The 20,283-nt window shown below is 40.5% G+C and overlaps 1 protein-coding gene across 1 annotated transcript in view; it reads right to left on the bottom strand.

The window, feature by feature from the left end:
- The window catches only part of SCN8A (sodium voltage-gated channel alpha subunit 8), a 170,086-nt gene that overhangs the window by 110,982 nt on the left and 38,821 nt on the right, over positions 1 to 20,283 (bottom strand). The window contains exon 2 of the mRNA XM_081127064.1: positions 3,059 to 3,388. Within this exon, the coding sequence (XP_080983190.1) occupies positions 3,059 to 3,334 (276 nt within the window). The 5' untranslated portion in view covers positions 3,335 to 3,388. The remainder of the gene's footprint in view (positions 1 to 3,058; positions 3,389 to 20,283) is intronic.

A 20,283-nucleotide genomic window follows, 5' to 3' on the forward strand; every position in this document is an offset into this window, starting at 1 on the left:
TATGAGAGTAACAAAAATTATTAATTAGAAGATGAGACCTATGAGGAAAAGATAAAGAAATCTACTTGCATAATTTAGCAAAGAAAAGAAATTCTATTTTGCAAAAATTATTTAAGGCAGCCCTCGAAAAACAGTAGAACGGAATGTCCTCTTAAAGTCATTTCTACCCTCAAGATTTTTTATTTTGGTTTAATTCCCAGTGTGCTTCCTTGAAGGGTAGGTAGACCTTGCTAATCTGACCTAGTGAAAGGCCTAGTTAGTGAGAAGTAATGCCAGTGAAGATTTGCAAGTAAACTTGAACAAATTTATTTTTAGTCAACTGAAAAATCCCTTACTTAAAAGTATGATTAATACTTCTGAAGCGCTACTAATGTTCCTTCTTGTCATGGGTGTTAGTTTGCTTTATAATAATCATTAAGTTATGTATTTATGAACTTTTCTGCATGGTGGTATAGTATGGTGGTATATTTCACAATTATTTTTAAAGAATTATAAAAATAACAACAGAACAATTAAAGCTATTCTTTCCATGAACTGTTTACCCGTATAGTGAAGCTAAAGGCTAAAGTCAGACTGTCTATCATGAAAAGCCAGTTCCCTAATGGAGCACCATCAGTATCTGACCTGCCTAAGGAATGATACTGATCAGGGCCAGAAACCCACCCTCTTTGGGTCCTCTCTCCCACTCCAGGGCTACTGAAATCTCAGACATTAGATATTGTCTATAGGGCAGGAATCATGGAAAAAGGCATGGGAACATTGGGCTCTGACAGCAAATTACCTCTATATATTTTTCATATATTAAGTCAGGTTTAAAAAAGAAAATTTAATTTGTATTTGAGTTAGAAAAATAAAAAGTTCAAAAAAAAAGTAGAGGTTTTAACCATCTAAAAGGCAAGGGTCAAAGGAGATTTACCTGTCTGTTTATTGCTATAGGAGTGCTTTCTGAAAAAATTACATCAACTGGCCCAACTTATCTAAACAGGCACAACTTGAACCCTGCAATTTGTCATTTATTTATAGTTCTAATAAGACCATGGATGCAAGGATAGTAAAGAGGAGGGAAATTATTTCAAAACTTTATAATGAATAAAATATTTTTCTAAAAACAGTCAAAGTTTCTATGCCCCCTTATTCACTCACCCAGAAAGTTAAAGCTTGCCTATCTACCCCAAATTGCAAAGGCCCAGATAAAAACGTTAAGACTTCAGAAAAGAGTAAATGAGGAAATCAGTGACAGTTTATGGAAACTACTTAGCCCCAGAACTTGGTATCTAAAAAAAATCCTTAAAAATTCTGTCCTTCTCAGTTTCTAGATGAGAAAATTTAGGCCTACAGAGGTGAAGTGACTTGCTGAAGGTCATGAATTAGTTTTGAGAAGTTTTTTCTTCATTTATTACTTTCTTTCCCCATAAGTTATTTGTTGTACCTTGAAAAAAACATATTAAAAAAGAAAAATATAAATAATAAACATGATGAATTATGATAGTCAGGATTTCTTACTGCTCTGCATATTATATCATATTTTGTTCCTTAAACTTTCTAAATTTCCCAGTGTTAGATATAAGCTAGTGATTCCACTTTTTCCTATTATGTAGCTGCTCTGAGCTGTGACAGAAGTACATGAGTAAAGGACTATTTTGTGTAGACAGTGTCTTAAATGCTCTTGCCATTCTGAACTAAAAATGCTTCCATAACTAAGTCAAGAGATCTATTGGCCTCATCTTACTTCTGTCCCATTATTAAGCCAAAGGAACTGAAATTTCTTCTAAAATGGAAATACTGAAAGGCAATTAAGGGCAGTTTATAAGGCAGTGTTGTTAATAAAGGAAGTTTAGTTAAGCTTTATGTTTATAAATATATAATTACACAAAAAGCCCCCGCCCCAATCTGGAAACACCTATAGATTTAATTCTTTAAATGACATCTTAACATTAAATGAGGGATCCCCTAAAAAGGTGTCCAATGTCAGTCCTCACTATTCAATGGCTAATTACTTGGCTGGTGGATTATCCAGGGGGCTTTGCTTCTCTACTTGTGACCTTGTTTCATAAGACAGTCATGAGAAAGAAACCCAAGGTTTGGTTAAACATTTGTTAGGGAGATTTAAAATTCGACCAAATGAAGATTGGTATTTCTTTCACTTATGCTTCTTACTAAGCAGGAATAATAGGACAGACTCTAATGCAAGAATCAGTGCTGGCTCAACCCAGACAACTGTGTAACAAGGCCAAAGACTCAGAGTCTCTCCTCATTGTCCCAGTTTGGCTTCCTCTATTCTATTCCTGTGCCCAGTAGCTATGCTCCAATGTAAAAAACAGGGCTGGATAAGAGTACAAATCCATCATCTCCATTAACAACATGCTCTGTTAACATCATAATACCAATACCATCTTTATTTTTATTTATTTTTTGTTAATCCTCACCCAACGATATTTTTTCCATTTATTTTTAGAGAGAGTGGAAGGGAGGAGGGGAGGGGGAGAGGAAGAGGGAGAAGAAGAGAGATAGGGAGGGAGACAGAGAGAAACATCAATGTTAAAGAAACACATCAGTTGGTTGCCTCGTCCCAACCAGGGTCCAGGAGTCGAAACTGCAACCCAGGTACGTACCCTTGACCAGGAATTGAACCCTTGACCCTTCAGTGCATGGGCTGATGCTCTAACCACTGAGCAACACCAGGCAGGGCCATCTTTATATTTAAAGATAGAATTCTGAATGGGTGTGACAGATTCTACAGAGCTATACCACCTTTTACCATGTCATCTTTCTTAGACTCTATTAAATAGTTTCACTTCAGTTATGTCCTCTTTTTCTAATCTGGCCAGGAGCCAAAAATATAAGTCTTATTAAGAGAGTTCAGAAGTACCACAACCCACAAATGACCCTTAGCAGCAATTAAACTGAAAAATAATCCCCATGAGCCAGAACTGAAACAAAAAGTTAACTACTTATCCAAACTTTGGCAAAGAGACACAGTTCCTTCTCCCCCATTTCCCCTAAGCCTGTTAGGAAAGGGGTATCTGAAGCTGCTGCTCCTTCTCCTCCTGCAACTCACTTTCTGCGTCAAATAGTATGGGTCAAAGTCCTCCAGGGGAACAGCAACCAGGCCTTGTGGGATGTCCCCATAGATGAAAGGCAAACTCTTCCCTGCTTCCAGGTCACTGTTTGGCTTAGGCTTGCTGTCCTCATCGTCTTCCCGATGACTGCCATCGGCCTTCGGTGGTTTCTTAAGCTTGCTTTCAGCAATGCGCCTCTCGATGTTTGCCAGTGACTCAGGGGTGAAAGGCTTGAAACTATCAGGGCCTGGTGGTGCGAGCAGCTGCGCTGCCATCTTCTCATCCTGCAGCAGCTTCGTTAGTTATGCTGCGTCCAGGACAGGTCAGCTCTGGAAGAAAAAGCAACACAGACAGCATTAATCAATCGCGGCTCGAAAAAGAGGCCAGACTAAACCATCTCACTCAACCTTTATTCACAACCTTTGCAACACATAGTTTCTTCTATGACACTTATTTTTCTCTTCAGAAAAATCTGTGGCATGGGCTAGGTCATGTTCGTAACTACCCCTCAGAGGAATGATCAGCCAGAAGATCAAAAGATGGGAGTCTCCTGAATGCTAGTATTTATTATTTACTTAGATGCAACTCACTGTTAGGAGCCACATACAACTACTATACAAAGATAAATTCCATACCCTCAAGGAACTTCTCTTCTAAACTAATAAGGTATATTTAACATTACCCTGGGGCACATGTTAGCTTTGGATTCCTTATATGCTCAAGTTGCCTTCCTGTCCTAGAACTCCACTCCCCAAAGAAATATTCTAACTTCCAAGGACAACACAAGGGTAAACTGTCAGTCTTTTTCAATTTCAGCTTCTGAAAGCACGAAACCTTTCAAAACTTTGGAGGCACAAAATATAGATAAAATAGCTTCCATCTGCTTTGGCTCTTCCATTTCAAGATATTTTTCAATTCACCAAGTTGTGTAAAATCCATCCAGTATAAAAGCCCAGAAGTACCTTTTTTGATGACCAAGCTCCTTCCAGGGACAAATGCAAACCACTTTTCTCTGTGGAGAGGGCAGACACTGCTCTACGTATCTCCCACTCAGCAGCAAGGAAAAGCAGATGGGAGAGGCATTTTAGAGGACTTCCTCTGATGCAACAGCACTGCAGCCCTCAGGGTGAATGACAGCAGAAAGGCCTGCGTGCAACCTGAGAGGGGCTCAAACCAGGAAGGACGGGAAGTGAGAAGAGTAACAAACCACAATTCCCTTCTAAAAAGAAAAACTAAAGTGCCATAACAGAGCCAATGATTTCTAAGCATGGTATTTGAAAGCCAATTTTCATTTATGTTTAAACAGGGTTATTTAAATCCATGCCTCGAGACAAAGGATTCCCTAATGTCAAAGGAACACAGTGTTTGGTTACTGTCACAAAAGGACCCTGGCAGGTGAGTCTAACCATGAAAGCTTTAGGGTGTTACTGGCAGTTCATCTGGTGCTCCTGGTGCTCCTCTTTCCTTTAGTTTGGTGAGCTCCACAAAGACAATCTGAGAAATTTTTTTAAAAGGCTAGCAATTGTTCTTTCCCTCCTACTTAGCCCTCAGGGTCCACTTCAAGGCACGTATCCATAAAACTCCAGGCTCCTCAAGAGTACAGTTAGTAGAGTTAACGCTAAATAATTTGGGAATGAAATACCTAAGGGCTCCTTTTATAAATACACCCGCAGAGGTCCCTGATTTCTCTAGTGGTGGTGATTGCTAAGTGTTGCAAAGGCAGTAAGTAGTGTCCACATAGAAGCTGGTCCACTTTCTCACTTATAGCACAGGACTAATGAGGCCAGAACCAGAAGTTTGCCCCCATACAGACCTGTTAGCTTCACACTGTGCAAAAAACCCACACTGTTCCACAGGCGGTAAGGTCAAAGAAATTATTTTCATGTATGAAGCATGAAATTTTAGAGCTGCAAGGGATTTACAGATCCAGTCCATTTCATTTTATGGATTAGGAAGCTTAGGATCCTAAGAGACTGGACAACCTGCCCAAAGTCACGGGGCCAGGATAAAAATCAAAACCAAAGAGTTCTAACTCCTCAACTCATACTTCTTTCATCATGACAAGCATCAGTTATCCATCCTCCTCTCCTACTTTAACTCCTAGTACTCCCCAAAAGGAATCGTCTGAGTCACTGAGTAAGTCACATGCCAAGAGACTTTATTTACAATGTTTGCCCCAACCTAGAATTCCTTCTTCCTCATTCCTTTCCTCCTCTCTATCCCTGAATTACCTCCCATAAATCCCTATTGCTCAACAGGGCCTTCCCACCAGCTCCAGCCTTTACTAATTTTTCCCCTTGTGAACTCCTATAGCTTTTTCATGATCTTAGCTAACATTTACTTAGTATGTTTCAGGCATTATTTCAAGCACCTTGCTTGTATTAGCTCATTTAATCTCAACAACATATGAGGCAGATATTATTAAATTATCTCATTTAACAGATGAGAAAACAGAGGCATAGAATTCTAACATAGCCAAAAGTTACATGCTAGAAAATGACATAGTCAGGACTCAAAACATCCTACTCACATTTGTTTTGGCTTTTAATTATTGTTGAATTGCATCATATAAATTCCCAAAGGTCATGGGTGGTATCTTAAACTTCTTTTGTATCCCTGCCATGCAGACTGGATTATACCTGGAACCCCAAATTAGTCCAAATCCCTGGGATTTCATGGTTCCCACAGTCACACTGATTTTTTAACCTTGAGCCTCTCTCAGTTCCTACTTAGAGGACAAATAATACTGCAAAAGGAAGTCACTGAAGCTGCTGACAAACCCTTGTGACCTGATACACATACCTGGGTTCTTCACAGGTAAAGTTGTCCAAGGCTAAGTCCTCTGCCTTTGCTTCCAGATCCTGTTTTCTCCTGCCTTCTCCAAGACCATGTTTCCTCAAATATCCCTGCTCTCTATGACATTCTCAATCTTTCCTTTTCCTCTCCTACTTCTGTATCTTCTCCCTTTACATCTTCACACTCCCCACCCCACTCTCTTCATTTGGCTAAAGTGATCCTGGTTCTGTCCACAACTGCAGTCTCCTCTTCCCCTACCACCTTTCTTTTCTAAGGGCTGGCCTTCTGCAATCTCTTTGTTACACTTTCTTTCAGGGATCTCATCTACTCAAAATAATTTGTACGTGGGTGATTTTCAGATTTCTATCTGAAGAGCCCTGACTGCTCTTCTGAGCCCGACAATTGCTGTCATCGCTTCAAAATTAAAGCACTAAAAACCACATATGTTTTTACTTCCCAAACTGATTCCTCCTCCTGGCTTTCTTAATCCTGTTATTGGGACCATCGTTTTTCTAGCCACCTAAACATGGAACCTCAGTCATCTCTGCCCTGTCGCCCTTTGCTATCCTTGCCTAACCAGTCAGCCCTACTAATTCTTTTTTCTGAGTTTCCACTGAAAACAGCATCACTCAGTAAGTCAGTCAGAGAAAGAGAAATACCATATGATTTTACTTACATGTAGAATCTAAAGAACAAAATAAATGAACAAACAAAACTTAAGCAGACTCATAGGCACAGAGAACAGACATAGCTGGCAGAGGGGAGGGGGGTTGGAGGACTGGGTGAAAAAGGTGAAGGATTAAGAAATACAAATTGGTAGCTACAAAATAGTCATAGGGATGTAAGTACAGCATAGGGTATATATAGTCAGTAATATTGTAATAACTATTTATGGTGCCAGGTGGGTACCGGAAATATTGGGGAAACACTTTGTAAAGTATATGATTGTCTAACTACTATGCTGCCACCTGAAACTAATACAAAATATTGAATGTAAACTGCAATTGGGAAAAAAAAGACATTAGTCAAAAGAAAAACCCGCAGCAGCATCCTAATTCAGGTTATACGCAACAGTCTCCCACTTGTAGACCAGTCTTCAGTCCACCCAGCACATCTCCAAAGATCCATTTCCCTAAAAATACACTTCCATATGTCATTTCCCTCCCTCAGAACTACCAGAGTTATAGGACTGAATCCAAACGTATGCCATTTCATTGCCATTCAAGGCCTTTTACAACCTCACTTCTGAAACATTTTCTTCTACTGCTTCCCTGCAAGAACATCTACTCTGGTAACTTTTTCGTTTTGGTTTTCTAGGTTTTTTTTGCGTTTTTTCTAAGGTAGAATGTGGGGAGCTGTTGTGGCCCCAGGCACGGAGGAGCTGCCTGGGTGAGCTGCAGATGTGCTCCCCTGCTCCCTGGGAGATGTGGGTGAGCTGCTGTGGCCCTAGGCACAGTGCCTGGGTGAACTGCAGATGTGCTCCCCTGCTCCCAGGGAGATGTGGGTGAGCTGCTGTGGCCCCAGGCACAGAGGAGCTGCCTGGGTGAGCTGCAGAAGTGCTCTCCTGCTCCCTGACCCAGACCTTGAGGCACCAAGGCGATACTAATTTAGTTTGCGGCCTTAAATTCTAGAAAGGCTTATTAGGAAGCTGGCCCTGGCCTGAAGGGTTAAGGGACAGTCAAGCTACATACCGAGCCAAGGACTCAATCCTTTCCAACAAGTTCCCATTAGAAGCCGAGACAAAGATAGTTACCAAGGGCTGAGCTCCTGCAGGAGGCAGGATGTTTACGCTGAAGGTGTGTTTGTGCAGCCTGGAGAGAACTACTTTATTTCGGGCAAGGGGAAGGAATGTGGGGCAGGGTGCTATTCAGCAAAAACAACAGCGCCGGTATAAATTGAGCTTGGAAAATAAACTCGGGGCTGCAGCCGTCACGAGCTGCAGTCCTCCCAATCCCATCTTTTTTGTGTCTGTCTTTTCTCCATCCTCGCCCCTACTCTCAGGACTGTTCGACTCTGCCGGTGGGCTCCGGCAGTAGAACATAATACAAGTGAATAGGTCTTAAGTGCACAGACTGGTTATTTTGTACATATGTACATACACTTGTGTAACCACTACTCAGATCAAGATACAGATTTATTTCCAGCACTCCAGATGCCTCTCTTGAGCTCCTTTGTCAATAATCACCAACCCCGTTCTCTCCCAACAAAGGTTATCTGACATCCATCACCACAGATTAGTATGACTTGGTATTGAACTTCATATAAGTAGAATGTAAGTATATTCTTCAGGGTCTGGCTTCTTTCACTCAACATTATTTCTGTGAAATTCATCCTTGTTGTATGTGTAGCATGAGTCATTCTTTTTATTGCTGTGTAGTATTCTGTGTATGAATATAGCACAATATTTATCCATTCTACCTGACAGACATTTTTTGTTTGTTCTAGAAATCTTTGCCTATCCTAAGGTCATGCAGCTATTAGCCTATGTTTTCTTCTAGAAGCTTTATTGTTTTACCTTTCTTATTTAGATTTCAAATCATTTGAAATTGATTTTTGTATATCCTGTGAGATAGTGGTCAAGGTTAATTCCTTTTCTACGTGGATATCCAATTGACTCAGCCTCACTTAATAAAAAGTCTGGTCACTATTATTTTCATTGACTCCTAAATATACTTTCATTTCCTTGTTTTAAATCTCCTGAAGTCTCTCTTTCCTTCTTACCTAAATCCTATTAATCCATTAAAACTAGCTTAAATTCCTCCTCCTTCTGAGGAAATTATCTTGCAAAAAGTAAAAATAAACTTTTTAGAATTTAGACCATCTAGCCCAACTATCCTTACTGTACAGATAAGTAAACTTATCAGTAAACTAAATAAGAGAGGCTATGCTAACTGCAAATTAGTGACAGATGCAGAGCTAGGGCACACAGTTGTTGGCCTCCAATACAATGCTCTTTTCACTATACCACAGTCTCTTAGGTAATTCACCTTGTCCATCATCTATCTATCATCTATCTATCTATCTATCTATCTATCTATCTATCTATCTATCATCTATCTATCATCTATCTATCTATCTATCTATCTATCTATCTATCTATCTATCTATCTATCTATCTATCTATCATCTCAGCTCTCTTCTTCCTGCAGTGCTAAGATGAGAAAGCCAGCCTAGGTGACGAAAGAACAATAAAAATGACTTTTAGCCCTGAGAGTTCCAAAAGAGACTGAACTAGACTCAAAGTTGGGACCATAGATGATCAAGGCTCTCTTCCTTTGGTCATTCAGGAAGACTAAGACCTTAAAATGCCTGTTGTGGCCTGGACACATACAAACAAAAATGAATCCAAACTAAGGGGAAAAGAGTGGAAGAGGGAAAGAAAACTGGCATTGGAATGAGGTTATAAGAGGGATGAAGGAGGAAAGACATCAAGGTAGAATTGTTAAAGGAAACACTTTGGGCAAGGGTGCACAAGAAAAAAGTGTCAGGAGCAAGTAGTATTAAAACTTGTCACAGACTTAAAAAAAGAACAAAATTGAAAGACTCAATTTCTGATACCAATAGTTACTACAAAGATACAGTAACCAAAGCAGTGTGGAACTGACATACAAACAGATATACAGACCAATAGAATAGAGTAGGGTGCCTAGAAACAAACCCTCGCATACATAGTCAAATGACTTTCAGCGAGGGTGCCAAGACCATTCAATGAGGGGAAGGGCAGTCTTTTCAATAAATAGTGCTTGGGAAAACTGGTTATCTATATGCAAAAGAATGAAGTTGGACTCTTCCCTTATACCATACAAAAATTAACTCAAAATGGAAAAAAAATCTAAATGTAAAAGCTAAAACTATACAACTCTTAGAAGAAAACAGGGGAAAAGCTTCAAGATATTGAATTTGGCAATGATTTCTTGCATTTGGCATCAAAAGTACAGCAACAAAAGAAAAAATAGATATATTGGACTTCATCAAAATGAAAAACCTTTGTGCATCAAAGGATACTATCAAAAGATCAAAAAAGCAACCCACAGAATGGGAGAAATATTTGCAAATTATATATCTCATAAGAGTTTAATACTCAGGATATATAAAGAATTCCTACAACTCAACAACAAAAAAACAAAAAACCTAATTAAAAAAATGAATAAAGAACTTGACTAGACATTTCTCCAAAGAAGATATACAATTGGCCAATAACCAAATGAAAAATGTTTGACATAACTTATCATTAGGGAAATGCAAATAATCAAAACTACAATGAGATACCACTTCACACTCATTAGGATGGCTACTATAAAGCAAAACAAACAAAAAAACCACAAAGAAAAATAACAACTGTAGGCAAGAATGTGAAGAAATTGAACCCCTTGTGCTGCTATGGAAAACAGTATGATGGTTCCTCAAAAAATTAAACAAAATTACCATAAGATTAAGCAATTCCACTTTTAGGTATATACCCAAAAGAACTGAAAACAGAGACTCAACCAGATATTTTACACCACGTTCATAGCAGTATTATTCACTATAGCCAAAATGTGAAAACCCAAATGCCCATGGACAGATGAATGGATAAACAAGATGTGCTATATACATACAAAAGAATATTATTTGGCCTTCAAAAGGAAGGAAATTCTGACACATGCTACAACATGGATGAACCTTGAAGACATTACATTAAGTGATTAAACTAGATACAAAAGTTCAAATACTGTATAATTCCACGTATATGACGTACCTATAGTCAAATGCCTAGACACAAAAAGTTGAACAGTGGTTACTGAAGGCTAGGGGGAGGGAGAAATGTTTAATGGGTACACTGTTGTCAGTCTGGGATGATGAAAAAATTCTGGTGATGGACAGTGGTGATGGCTGCACAATGTGAATGTACTTAATACTACTGCATTATACATTTAAAATAGTTAAAATGATAAATTTTATATTATATATATTTTACCACAGTGTTCTTAAAAAGAGATAAAACCCCCAAAACATTTAATGTGCCCCCTACTATATGCCAGAAACTATACTGACAGTAATTACAGCTCCCTGCCTTCAGGGACCTTTAAGGTCTTCTGGGGGTGGCAGACAAGTAAACAGGCAAAGTACAGTATGGTAAATCCAATAAGGTAAAATAGGCTTTTACAGACACTAGCAAGCAAGACACCTAATCTAGTTTGGAAAGATCATGGAAGGCTTCCTAGAGAAAGTGACATCTTAGCTAACGTCTGAAGGATGAATGGTAGAGTGAGGATGGCAGGAAAATGGATGTTAGGAAGAAGAAATAGCATACAAGACACCACAGACAAGGAAGATCAAGCTACTTGGGTAGCAAACAGTTCAGTGTAAGTGGATTTGAGACAATTAACTAACAGGTAAGCAGGTGGCACATCAAGAAGGCAAAGTCGTTATCATGGGAAGGAGTTTTGATTTTTATCCTGAAGGCAGTAAGACTTGATCAAAGTTATGTTTCAGAAAGATCATTCTGGCTACAGTGTGTAGAATGAGGGGACGGGGGGCAGGGAGGGATGAGGCAGGGAAAAAGCAAGATCAGCGTGAAGAAGTGAATCAGTTGAGAGATGATGGTCTGAACCAGGCAGCAGCATTAGGGACAATGTACCAAACAGTCTTGTCAACTAACTGAAGTGGGAGGTAAAGTAGAACAAAAATCCAGAAAGAGGCCCAGGTTTCTGTCATGGGCAAATGGAAGGAGGCAGTAAAATTCATTGAGACAGGGAATAAAATATGATGTACAGCTCAGGTTAAGATGATGACTTCGCCCAGCTGGCATGGCTCAATGGTTGAGCATCGACCTAGGATCCAGGAGATCACAGTTCGATTCCCAGTCAGGGCACATGTCTGGGTTGCAGGCACAATCCCCAGTGTGAGGCGTGCAGGAGGCAGCCGATCAATGACTCGCTCTCGTCATTGATGTTTCTATCTCTCTCTCCCTCTCCCTTCCTCTCTCTGAAATCAATAAAAATATATTGGGGGGGGAGGAAGATGATGACTTCACTTTTGAATATATTGAGTCTTGAGTTGCTTTGGTATATCCAAATGGAGACATTAAATAGGCAGTAGGCATGTGGTTCTGAAGTTCAAGGAAAAGACTTAACCACTAAAAGAGAAGCTTGGTATAGAACTACAGCTAGACTTGGAAGACTGCAAGTCAGCTCTTTGCATGTTGATATATAGCTCATTTGGAATTAGCCAGAGGAGCAGCTCTGCACTGGGAGGAAGGTGGGCGGCTCTTATCACAGAAGAGAAAAATGCAGCCAGATGGATAAGTTTACACTGTCCCCACTCCATGGGCCCCTCCTTCCTCCAGTGACAACTACATGCTAGGCTGCCAATTTTCTACTGTCACTTACAGATTTCATTTTAGAAAATCATGTAACAGTTCTAGAAATTGAAATAAAAACAATTTTATCAAACCTCAATTTTATTCATTTGAAACATAAAAACTACAGTCCTAAGTTTCTCTTAATAACATCAAAATCTGGCTCTTCCACCTATAAGTTCTTATGGCCCAGCTTCACCCTGGTGAATGTGATTCTTCTCATTTGCTTTCTACTTCATGGGGTCACTTTGAAGTTTGTTCTTCCTAAGCTCCACACCCACCAAATTTTCCCAAAGCTGAGCTATTTGCCTCTCATTTTCAATACCTGATCTCTTCCTAATCCTGAGATAGATATTCTTGGTTGATTTATATTATGTCTTCCTGCAGAAACACTTTAAAGGGTCTGTTTATAGAATAATTTGAAAGATGCCTAATATGGATATAAATGCAAGATTAACCATAATAAATAAGTCCATGATAACTCCATCAGAAGGTACTTATGAAGCACTTACACTTTTGAGTACTTGAATATTTTGATCTAAAAATGCTTTCTAATGAAGTCAAAACAATGATTATTATGATTTTAAATAGATCCAAAAGTGTCTCTGAGCAAGTCCCATCAGCCCCAAATGAAGACAGGTTTCCGACTTTGTCTATATAGCAATACAACTATCAAGCCTACTCTTCTATCTACTTCTCAACATATAGCCCAGTCAAGATATCATTAGACTTTCATCTCCCTGGTGCTGCAGACTTACAAGTCAAAATTTTTGTTTATTTTATCACCTATCCCTCATCACCAGCTTTCTTTATTTCAAATTTAACTGGCTTTCTATGTTTTTTTCATTTCTTTCACAAGGCACAGGAGCCTTTTCCCTTTATATCCCACACATTAAACCCTTTGCAGACTCTGGTTGCTGCCCATCTGTTGTCATTCTCTCCATTAGTCTCCTGATTCCAGATACAATACAATTTTTTAAAAAAACTCTCACCTGAGGATATGTGTTTACTGATTTGAGAGAGAGGGAGAAGGAGGGGGAGGGGAGAGGCAGGGGGAGAGGGAGGGGGAGGGGAGGGGGAGGGAAACATCGATCAGTTGCCTCTTGTTCATACCCGACCTCGGATTGAACCTGCAACCTAGGTATGTTCCCTAACCAGGAATTGAACCTGCAACCTTTTGGCGTACGGGATGACACTTCAACCAACTAAGCCACCAGGGCAAGTTATGATACAATTTTTCTTGCTTTATAATTGAAAAATATTTCATTTTTGTTATCTGTAGTTTTCTACTTCTCTTTGCCTCAAATATAACACATTAGATTTTAGCCTCAATTTCCTGTAGGAATTGTAATATTCACAGTAAAACAGATTCTCTTCACCACCTATTTGATCCCCTCCCCTCCTATCCCAAACATTGGTCTAAAGCAGGGTGGCCCTCCAAATCATTTGGTCTGGCCCTGCCAAGGCAACCGCAGGTGGGACTCAAAATTCAGTAAATCTAGGAGCTTTTTCATAGCTAATTTTTAAGTTGATAATTTTGTATGGCCCGTGAATTATGTGATAAATATCCAAATAGCCCTTGGCAGAAAAAAGGTTCCCCACCACCCCTGGTCTAAAGAGAAGTTTTGTCTTATTTTCTACTAGATTGATTACATGTTTTCCAGAGAACTAAACTGCTGGCATATGTTTGACATCTAAAAAAAAGAAATGTCAATTAATAGGTGCTCATACCTAATAAGGACTAAAATATTTAGGAAGCTGTATTTTATCTCAAGTACTTAAGACTGGCTTCTAGGTATCACTCTAGAACCTGGATGAGAAACTCTCACTTGATACTTTCTCCCGTACGCGTTTAATGGACACAGTGGAAACAGCGAAAATTCCTCCATACGAAGGAATATGGCTGGGGTGAAGGAAGAAAGTAGCTGTACACAGTAAAAAAAAATTTTAATTCTTAATTATAACTGAGAAAAAAAGAACTCAACATATCTTATATTTCATGTTGTTCTGTTGCTTCACAATTGGAAACAGTAGGTAATCAGCTTAAATTCTATGCTTCTGAACAAAAATCCAATGATTTTTGGTTTTAAGCTCTGCCACTCTACTGTATAATGACTATGAGACCTATTTAAATGACAAAGTACAGGGGTAATACAGTGTCCTAACATGTAGAAAGTGCACAGTATATATTAGCTCTTAACACCACCTGTATCATCAGTTTTACTTTTTTCATTCCATTCAATCTTCATAAAATAAATAAAAATCCAAAACAATTCCTACAAATCACTGCATAAATCCTGCTAAACAAAAATGACATCATTGTAGCCCGGCGGGGCATCGCTCAGCAGCTGAGCGTCGACCTGGGATCCAGGCGATCGGGGTTCGATTCCCAGTGAGGGCACATGCCCGGGTTGCGGGCTCGATCAATGACTCTCTCATCATTGATGTTTCTGTCTGTCTCTCTCTCCTTTCCTCTCTCTGAAATCAATAAAGATATATAAAAACAAAAATAAAAATAAATTAAAAAATGACATCATTGTAGAAATAAATTTTATTGGGTGGCCCGGCCAGCATGGCTCAGTGGTTGAATGTCAACCTATGAACCAGGAGGTCACAGTTTGGTTCCCAGTCAGTGCACATGCCCAGGTTTCGGGCTCAATCTGCAGTAGGGGGCGTGCAGGAAGTAGCCTATCAATGACTCTCATCATTGACGTTCCTATCTTTCTCCCCCTCTCCCTTCCTCTCTCTGAAGTCTATAATAAAGACATGTTTTTTAAAAAAAATTTCTTATGGGCAGTCAGTGGCACTAAACACTATAAATGTTTATTTTTTCAACTGATACAAAAAATCCAAGTATGGGTATAAAAGGTAGTTATGGGGGTACAATATATCATATGTACAAAAGACAAATGTGGACAAGTTATATATAATCTCTATTACATTATAGACTATATACAGCCATAGGCATGCTTGCCAAGTTGAACTGAGAAATGAAAGTGATTTCACTTGTACTAAAGAACGAGATGGTAGAAATGCTTGCTGGACTTAGTACATATTTCACAGCTGAGGATGAAAGTATGGACTATGTTAACATCGGTAACATCACAGGTCATATTACTTTGGTCTGCATATACTTTTTTTCATAACATACAGAAATCAGAAGTTAAATCACAATATTTGACAGCTGACCTTATCTTCGTTGTCTTCAAAAATATGGCATTTGACTATAGAGGATTATAAGGTTTCTGCTCTTCATGATTGGTAAGATCCTAGCCCATATACTTCTATAAAGCTTGACAATTTCCAACCAATGTTATGGTTTTGGACAGTTGGTATCACCTTTGCTATAGAGATTTTTTTAAAAATTAAGACATCAGATCAAGATCTCTACTACACCTCTTAAAGAGAAACAACCCCAGGCCAAGCCTGAGAAACTGATATTATAGTTCAGATATTGTCACTAACTGGGCAGGATGACCCTTAATAAATTAATTCACCTACCCAAGCCTTGGTCTTATTTATAAAAGGAGGGAGGTGAGTGAAATGATTTACAGAGCCAGCTGTGCAATTTGTCAGCTAGTTGACCTTGGGCAATTTGTGTTATGGCACTTCCATTTCCTCATTTGAGGATTAAATGAGATAATGCAGAAATAGATTTCAATAAATAATAATGATCATAATACCACCAATAATAACAGTTAATATGGAGCATTTACCACATGCTAGGCACAGTTCTAAAAGCTTTTATATAACTATTTTGATCCTGCTAACAACTCTGTGAGGTAGTTATTATTATTATCCCATATTATTGATGAGAAAACTGAAGCATAGAGAGGTTAAGCAACTTGCCCTAGATCACAGAGTGGGATTCAAGCTGTTTGGCTCCAGGGTCTGTGTTCTGAACCATTTCATTATACTACTTCTTGTTATTAGCACTATTTCCCCTTCTCTGCACCTCTTCTAAGATCCTTTCCAGCTCTGTGATTCCATAAAAATGAACTAACTGCCCTGAACTCTGACAGGCTAAGCAAAGTTTGCTTCTCTGAGAGAATTACCAAGGCTCTAAATGCATAGAGGCTTAAATTAGAAAGAATTGTGTCCTGATTCAATACCTGTCATCTAATAATGTGTTGAATAAAGGCATAAGAGGTCCAGTACTATCCAGTTGATCTTTACAACCATGACCAAGAATTCATTCAGTCATAAGCACTTTTTTTTTTTCTTACTTTTTAAATTTATCTTTATTGTTGAGAGTATTATAGGTATCCCATTTTTCCCCTCAATTGATCCCCTCCACTTCCCTCCCACCCCCTTCCCAGGCCTTCACCCCGTTATTAACTGTGTCCATGGGTTATGCATATAACTTCTTTGGTTAATCTTTTCCCGCCCTCCAACCCCCTTCCCTCTTTCCTCTGAAATATGATCATCTGTGGCATGTGTCCATGTCTCTGGATTTATTTAGTTCATCAGATTCTTTTGTTCATTAGCTTCTTAAAGAAGACCCTTCAACTTTTCCTGTAGTGCTGGTCTGGTGGTGATGAACTCCTTTAGCTTTTCCTTGTCTGAGAAGCTCTTTATCTGACCTTCAATTCTAAATGATAGCTTTGCTGGGTAGAGCAATCTTGGTTGTAGTTTCATGTTTTTCATCACTTTGAATATTTCTTGCCACTCTCTTCTGGCCTGCAAAGTTTCTGTTGAGAAATCAGCTGACAGTCATATGGGTGCCTCCTTGTAGGTAACTAACTGCTTTTCTCCTGCTGCTTTTAAGATTCTCTCTTTGTCTTTAACCTTTGGCATTTTAATTATGATGTGTCTTGCTGTGGGCTTCTTTGGGTTCCTCTTCTTTGGGACCCTCTGTGCTTCCTGGACTTGTAAGTTGATTTCTTTCCCCAGGTAGGCGAAGTTTTCTGTAATTATTTTTTCAAATAGGTTTTCAATTCCTTGGTCTCTTTCTTCCCCTTCTGGCACCCCAATAATACGAATGTTGGGCCTCTTGAAGTTGTCCCAGAGGCTCCTTATACTTTTTTCATATTTCTGGATTCTTTTTTCTTTTTGTTCTTCTGGTTGGGTGTTTTTTGTTTCCTCATGTTCCAAATTGCTGATTTGATTCTCAGCGTCCTCTACTCTACTGTTGATTCCATATAAATTATTCTTCCTTTCAGTTCGTGTAGCCTTCATTTCAAATTGGTACTTTATTATGTTATCGATTTTCTCAGTTATTTCCCTAACAGTCTGCTTAAACATCCTTATAACCATTATTCTGAACTCTCTGTTAGCTTGCTTGGATCTATTTCATTTAGTTCCTCTTCTAGAGATTTCTTCTGTTCTTTCCTTTGTGACATATTTCTTTGCCTCCACATTTTGGCTGCTTCCTGGTGTTTGTTTCTATGTATTAGATAGAGCTGCTATGTCTCCTGGAATTTGTAGAGTGGCTTTGTGTAGTAGGTGTTCTGTAGGGTCCAGTGGCTCAGCCTCCCCACTCGCCTGAGCTGGGCCTTCTAGGTGCTCCCCTGTGGGGGCTGTTTGCACTGTCCTGTAGTAGTTGAGCCTTGGTTGCTGTTGGCGTCCCTGGGAGGAACTGACCCCCAGGCCAATCAGCTGTGAGGACCAGCTGCAACTACAGCCAAAGAGCTGCTGTGCTGGAGACACCCTTATGGATCAGGATTTACTTCAGTGGAGCTTTGGTGTTCACCAAGTGCGCCCCTTGAGTGTCACTCGTGGATGTGGTAGGGTTGTAATCCAGCGTGGTCGAGTCTGAGCACCAGGTGCACTGTCTCTGGGGCCTCCTGGGAGGTGCAAAGTCAGCCTGTGCCAGTGCCTTGCTCAGGGCCACCTAGCATGAGCTACACAGCAAACCGTAGTTGGCTGCTACTTGTGCTGGGCTTGGAGGTGTCCAGGAGAGGCCAAGCTATGAGCCAATGCAGGCTGCCGCTAGTGCCAGGCCTGGGGCCCTTTATCAAGCTGCATGGGGCCCACTGTTGCTCGTTTGAGAGATTTTAGGAAAGTCCTAAGCATGAGGCTGGAGAGGCCACTTGCACAGAAAAGCCCCGGGAAATGGCCTGGATGAGCTGCAGGTGGGGAGGGGCGGGGCCTCCGGGAATCACTGGGCGGGCCAAAGGTGTGAGTCCTCCCTGCCGGCTGTGTGGGGGAGGACTCACCAAAGGAGCTATGGCCTCTGCCAGCTCTTCTGCCTGGGAGGAAGCTGCCCCTCAGCTTTCGCCCGGATCTCAGGCAGGTTAGTTCTTCCCTGAGTGTCCCAGGTCCTTTCAAGCTGCTGCCCAGCGCTGGGGCTCAGAGGGAGCACGTCCAAGTGAGTCCGTGCGCGGGCCCTTTAAGAGGAGCTGCTGGGGCTCCCACAGCCTCCGTGACCCTCAGCGACAGTCCCCGCTGGTTTCACAGCCCAAAGTTGTGGGGATGTCTCTTGCCGGCCTGGAGCCATGGGCTGAGGGCCTGCTGTGGGGCTGGGACCCCTCCCTCCTCCGGGAAACCTCCGTTGCCGAGATTCCCTTCCAGGTTTCAACAGCGGCACCAGGTGTGGGCCCGCAGCCGCGTCTCTGGGATTCAGCCCCGATCCGCCCGCGTCTGCACCCCTCCTACCGCTCTCGGTGCTTCTTTCAGCTCCCTGGTTGTAGGGCTCCTGTTCAGCCAGATTTCAGGATGCTCTGAGTGATGGTGGTTCTGTATTTTAGTTGTAATTTTGATGTGGTTGTGGGAGGCGGCGGGTGCAGCTGTTACCTACGTGCCATCTTGTTTCGACCCCCCATAAGCACTTCTTGAATGTACTATGTGCTAGGCACTAGAAAGCTTAGAACTTAGAAAACTGTTATCAGAACACACTCTCCTAAGTCATTATCTGTCAGTCATGTTGTAAAGTAGATTTCTGCATTGGATGGTAGAAAGCTGGATTAAAAATGTAAAGCTTTTTTGTTTTCAATTAGTGAAAGTTCAAATGAAATCTTAGCTGAAATGTCAATATATAATGCATCTCTGCCTGAAGTCTACCTCACTTCTCTTATGTAACCCCTAAAGACATTCCTGCAAAGTGTCAGGATAGTTCTAAAACAATTACACAAAATAATGATGTCTCTTTCAACTCCAGATTCAATGTACAACTCTTACAACAATGGATCTGGGACTGTTTACTAATAAAGTTCACTTGATATAAACATGCAAAAATATATGAAAGTGATTATGTACCAGTCTGCAAAGCTCACTTTATGAAAATTATAATATATTGTCAGGCACTTTATAAACATTACCTTTAATCCTCACAACAACCTAACTAGGCAGGTATTGACAACTTCATTTTACAGGTGAGGAAAGAGACACTCCAAGAAAAAAATATAAACTCCCAAGGTCACACGGGAAGCAGCTTCCTGCCAAAGCCCACGTGCTTTCCCCTGTACCCCAATGCCTCTGACAATGACTAAGGTCAAGCATTTACCTACTCCAAAGATGAAATGTTAATATATAACACAGACAAAAGCAGCTCTGCTGTGGTTGGAGCAGAGAGTGAGCCTGAAGTCCACCTCACTCCTCTCATGTGACCCTCTGTATCACTTTGTATCATGGAAGACTTTTAATGACAACATGAGAACTGACAGCTTGCATGGGGTGTTGCTACTCTGGCAACACACAGGTTGCTTCACTGGTCAAAGACACCCAAAGTGGGTCAAACTGTAGGGCATTCAAGCAGTTTCGAGCGACAGAGCCTTGGGTGAGAGGCCTGGATACAGGCACCAAAAGGTCTGCTCTTCACTTGCTGAATCAATCACTAATGGATAGAAGGGCAGTCCCACTAAACAGTTACTAGAAGATAACCTACTGACCAAACTCAGAAGCATTGCTCACACTTCTATGAGGTTTTATGGGAGAAGGGAAGATGGGTAACCCAAGTAGCTGCTGTGGTACTCAGACCACATAAGCAGGGGACTGCAAACAGGGGAAATACATATAGACAGTTCTGAGGTACAGTTTCAACCATGGGGACAAAAAAGTAATCTTCTTCACAGAAAAAAAATCACCTTCTTCACAGATGATTACTACAAGGAACAGATGACAGGATATCTGTCAGGGCTCTCAAAGTGC

This window comes from Miniopterus schreibersii (genome assembly GCF_964146895.1).
Source record: "Miniopterus schreibersii genome assembly, chromosome: 2".
Lineage (NCBI taxonomy): Eukaryota > Metazoa > Chordata > Mammalia > Chiroptera > Miniopteridae > Miniopterus > Miniopterus schreibersii.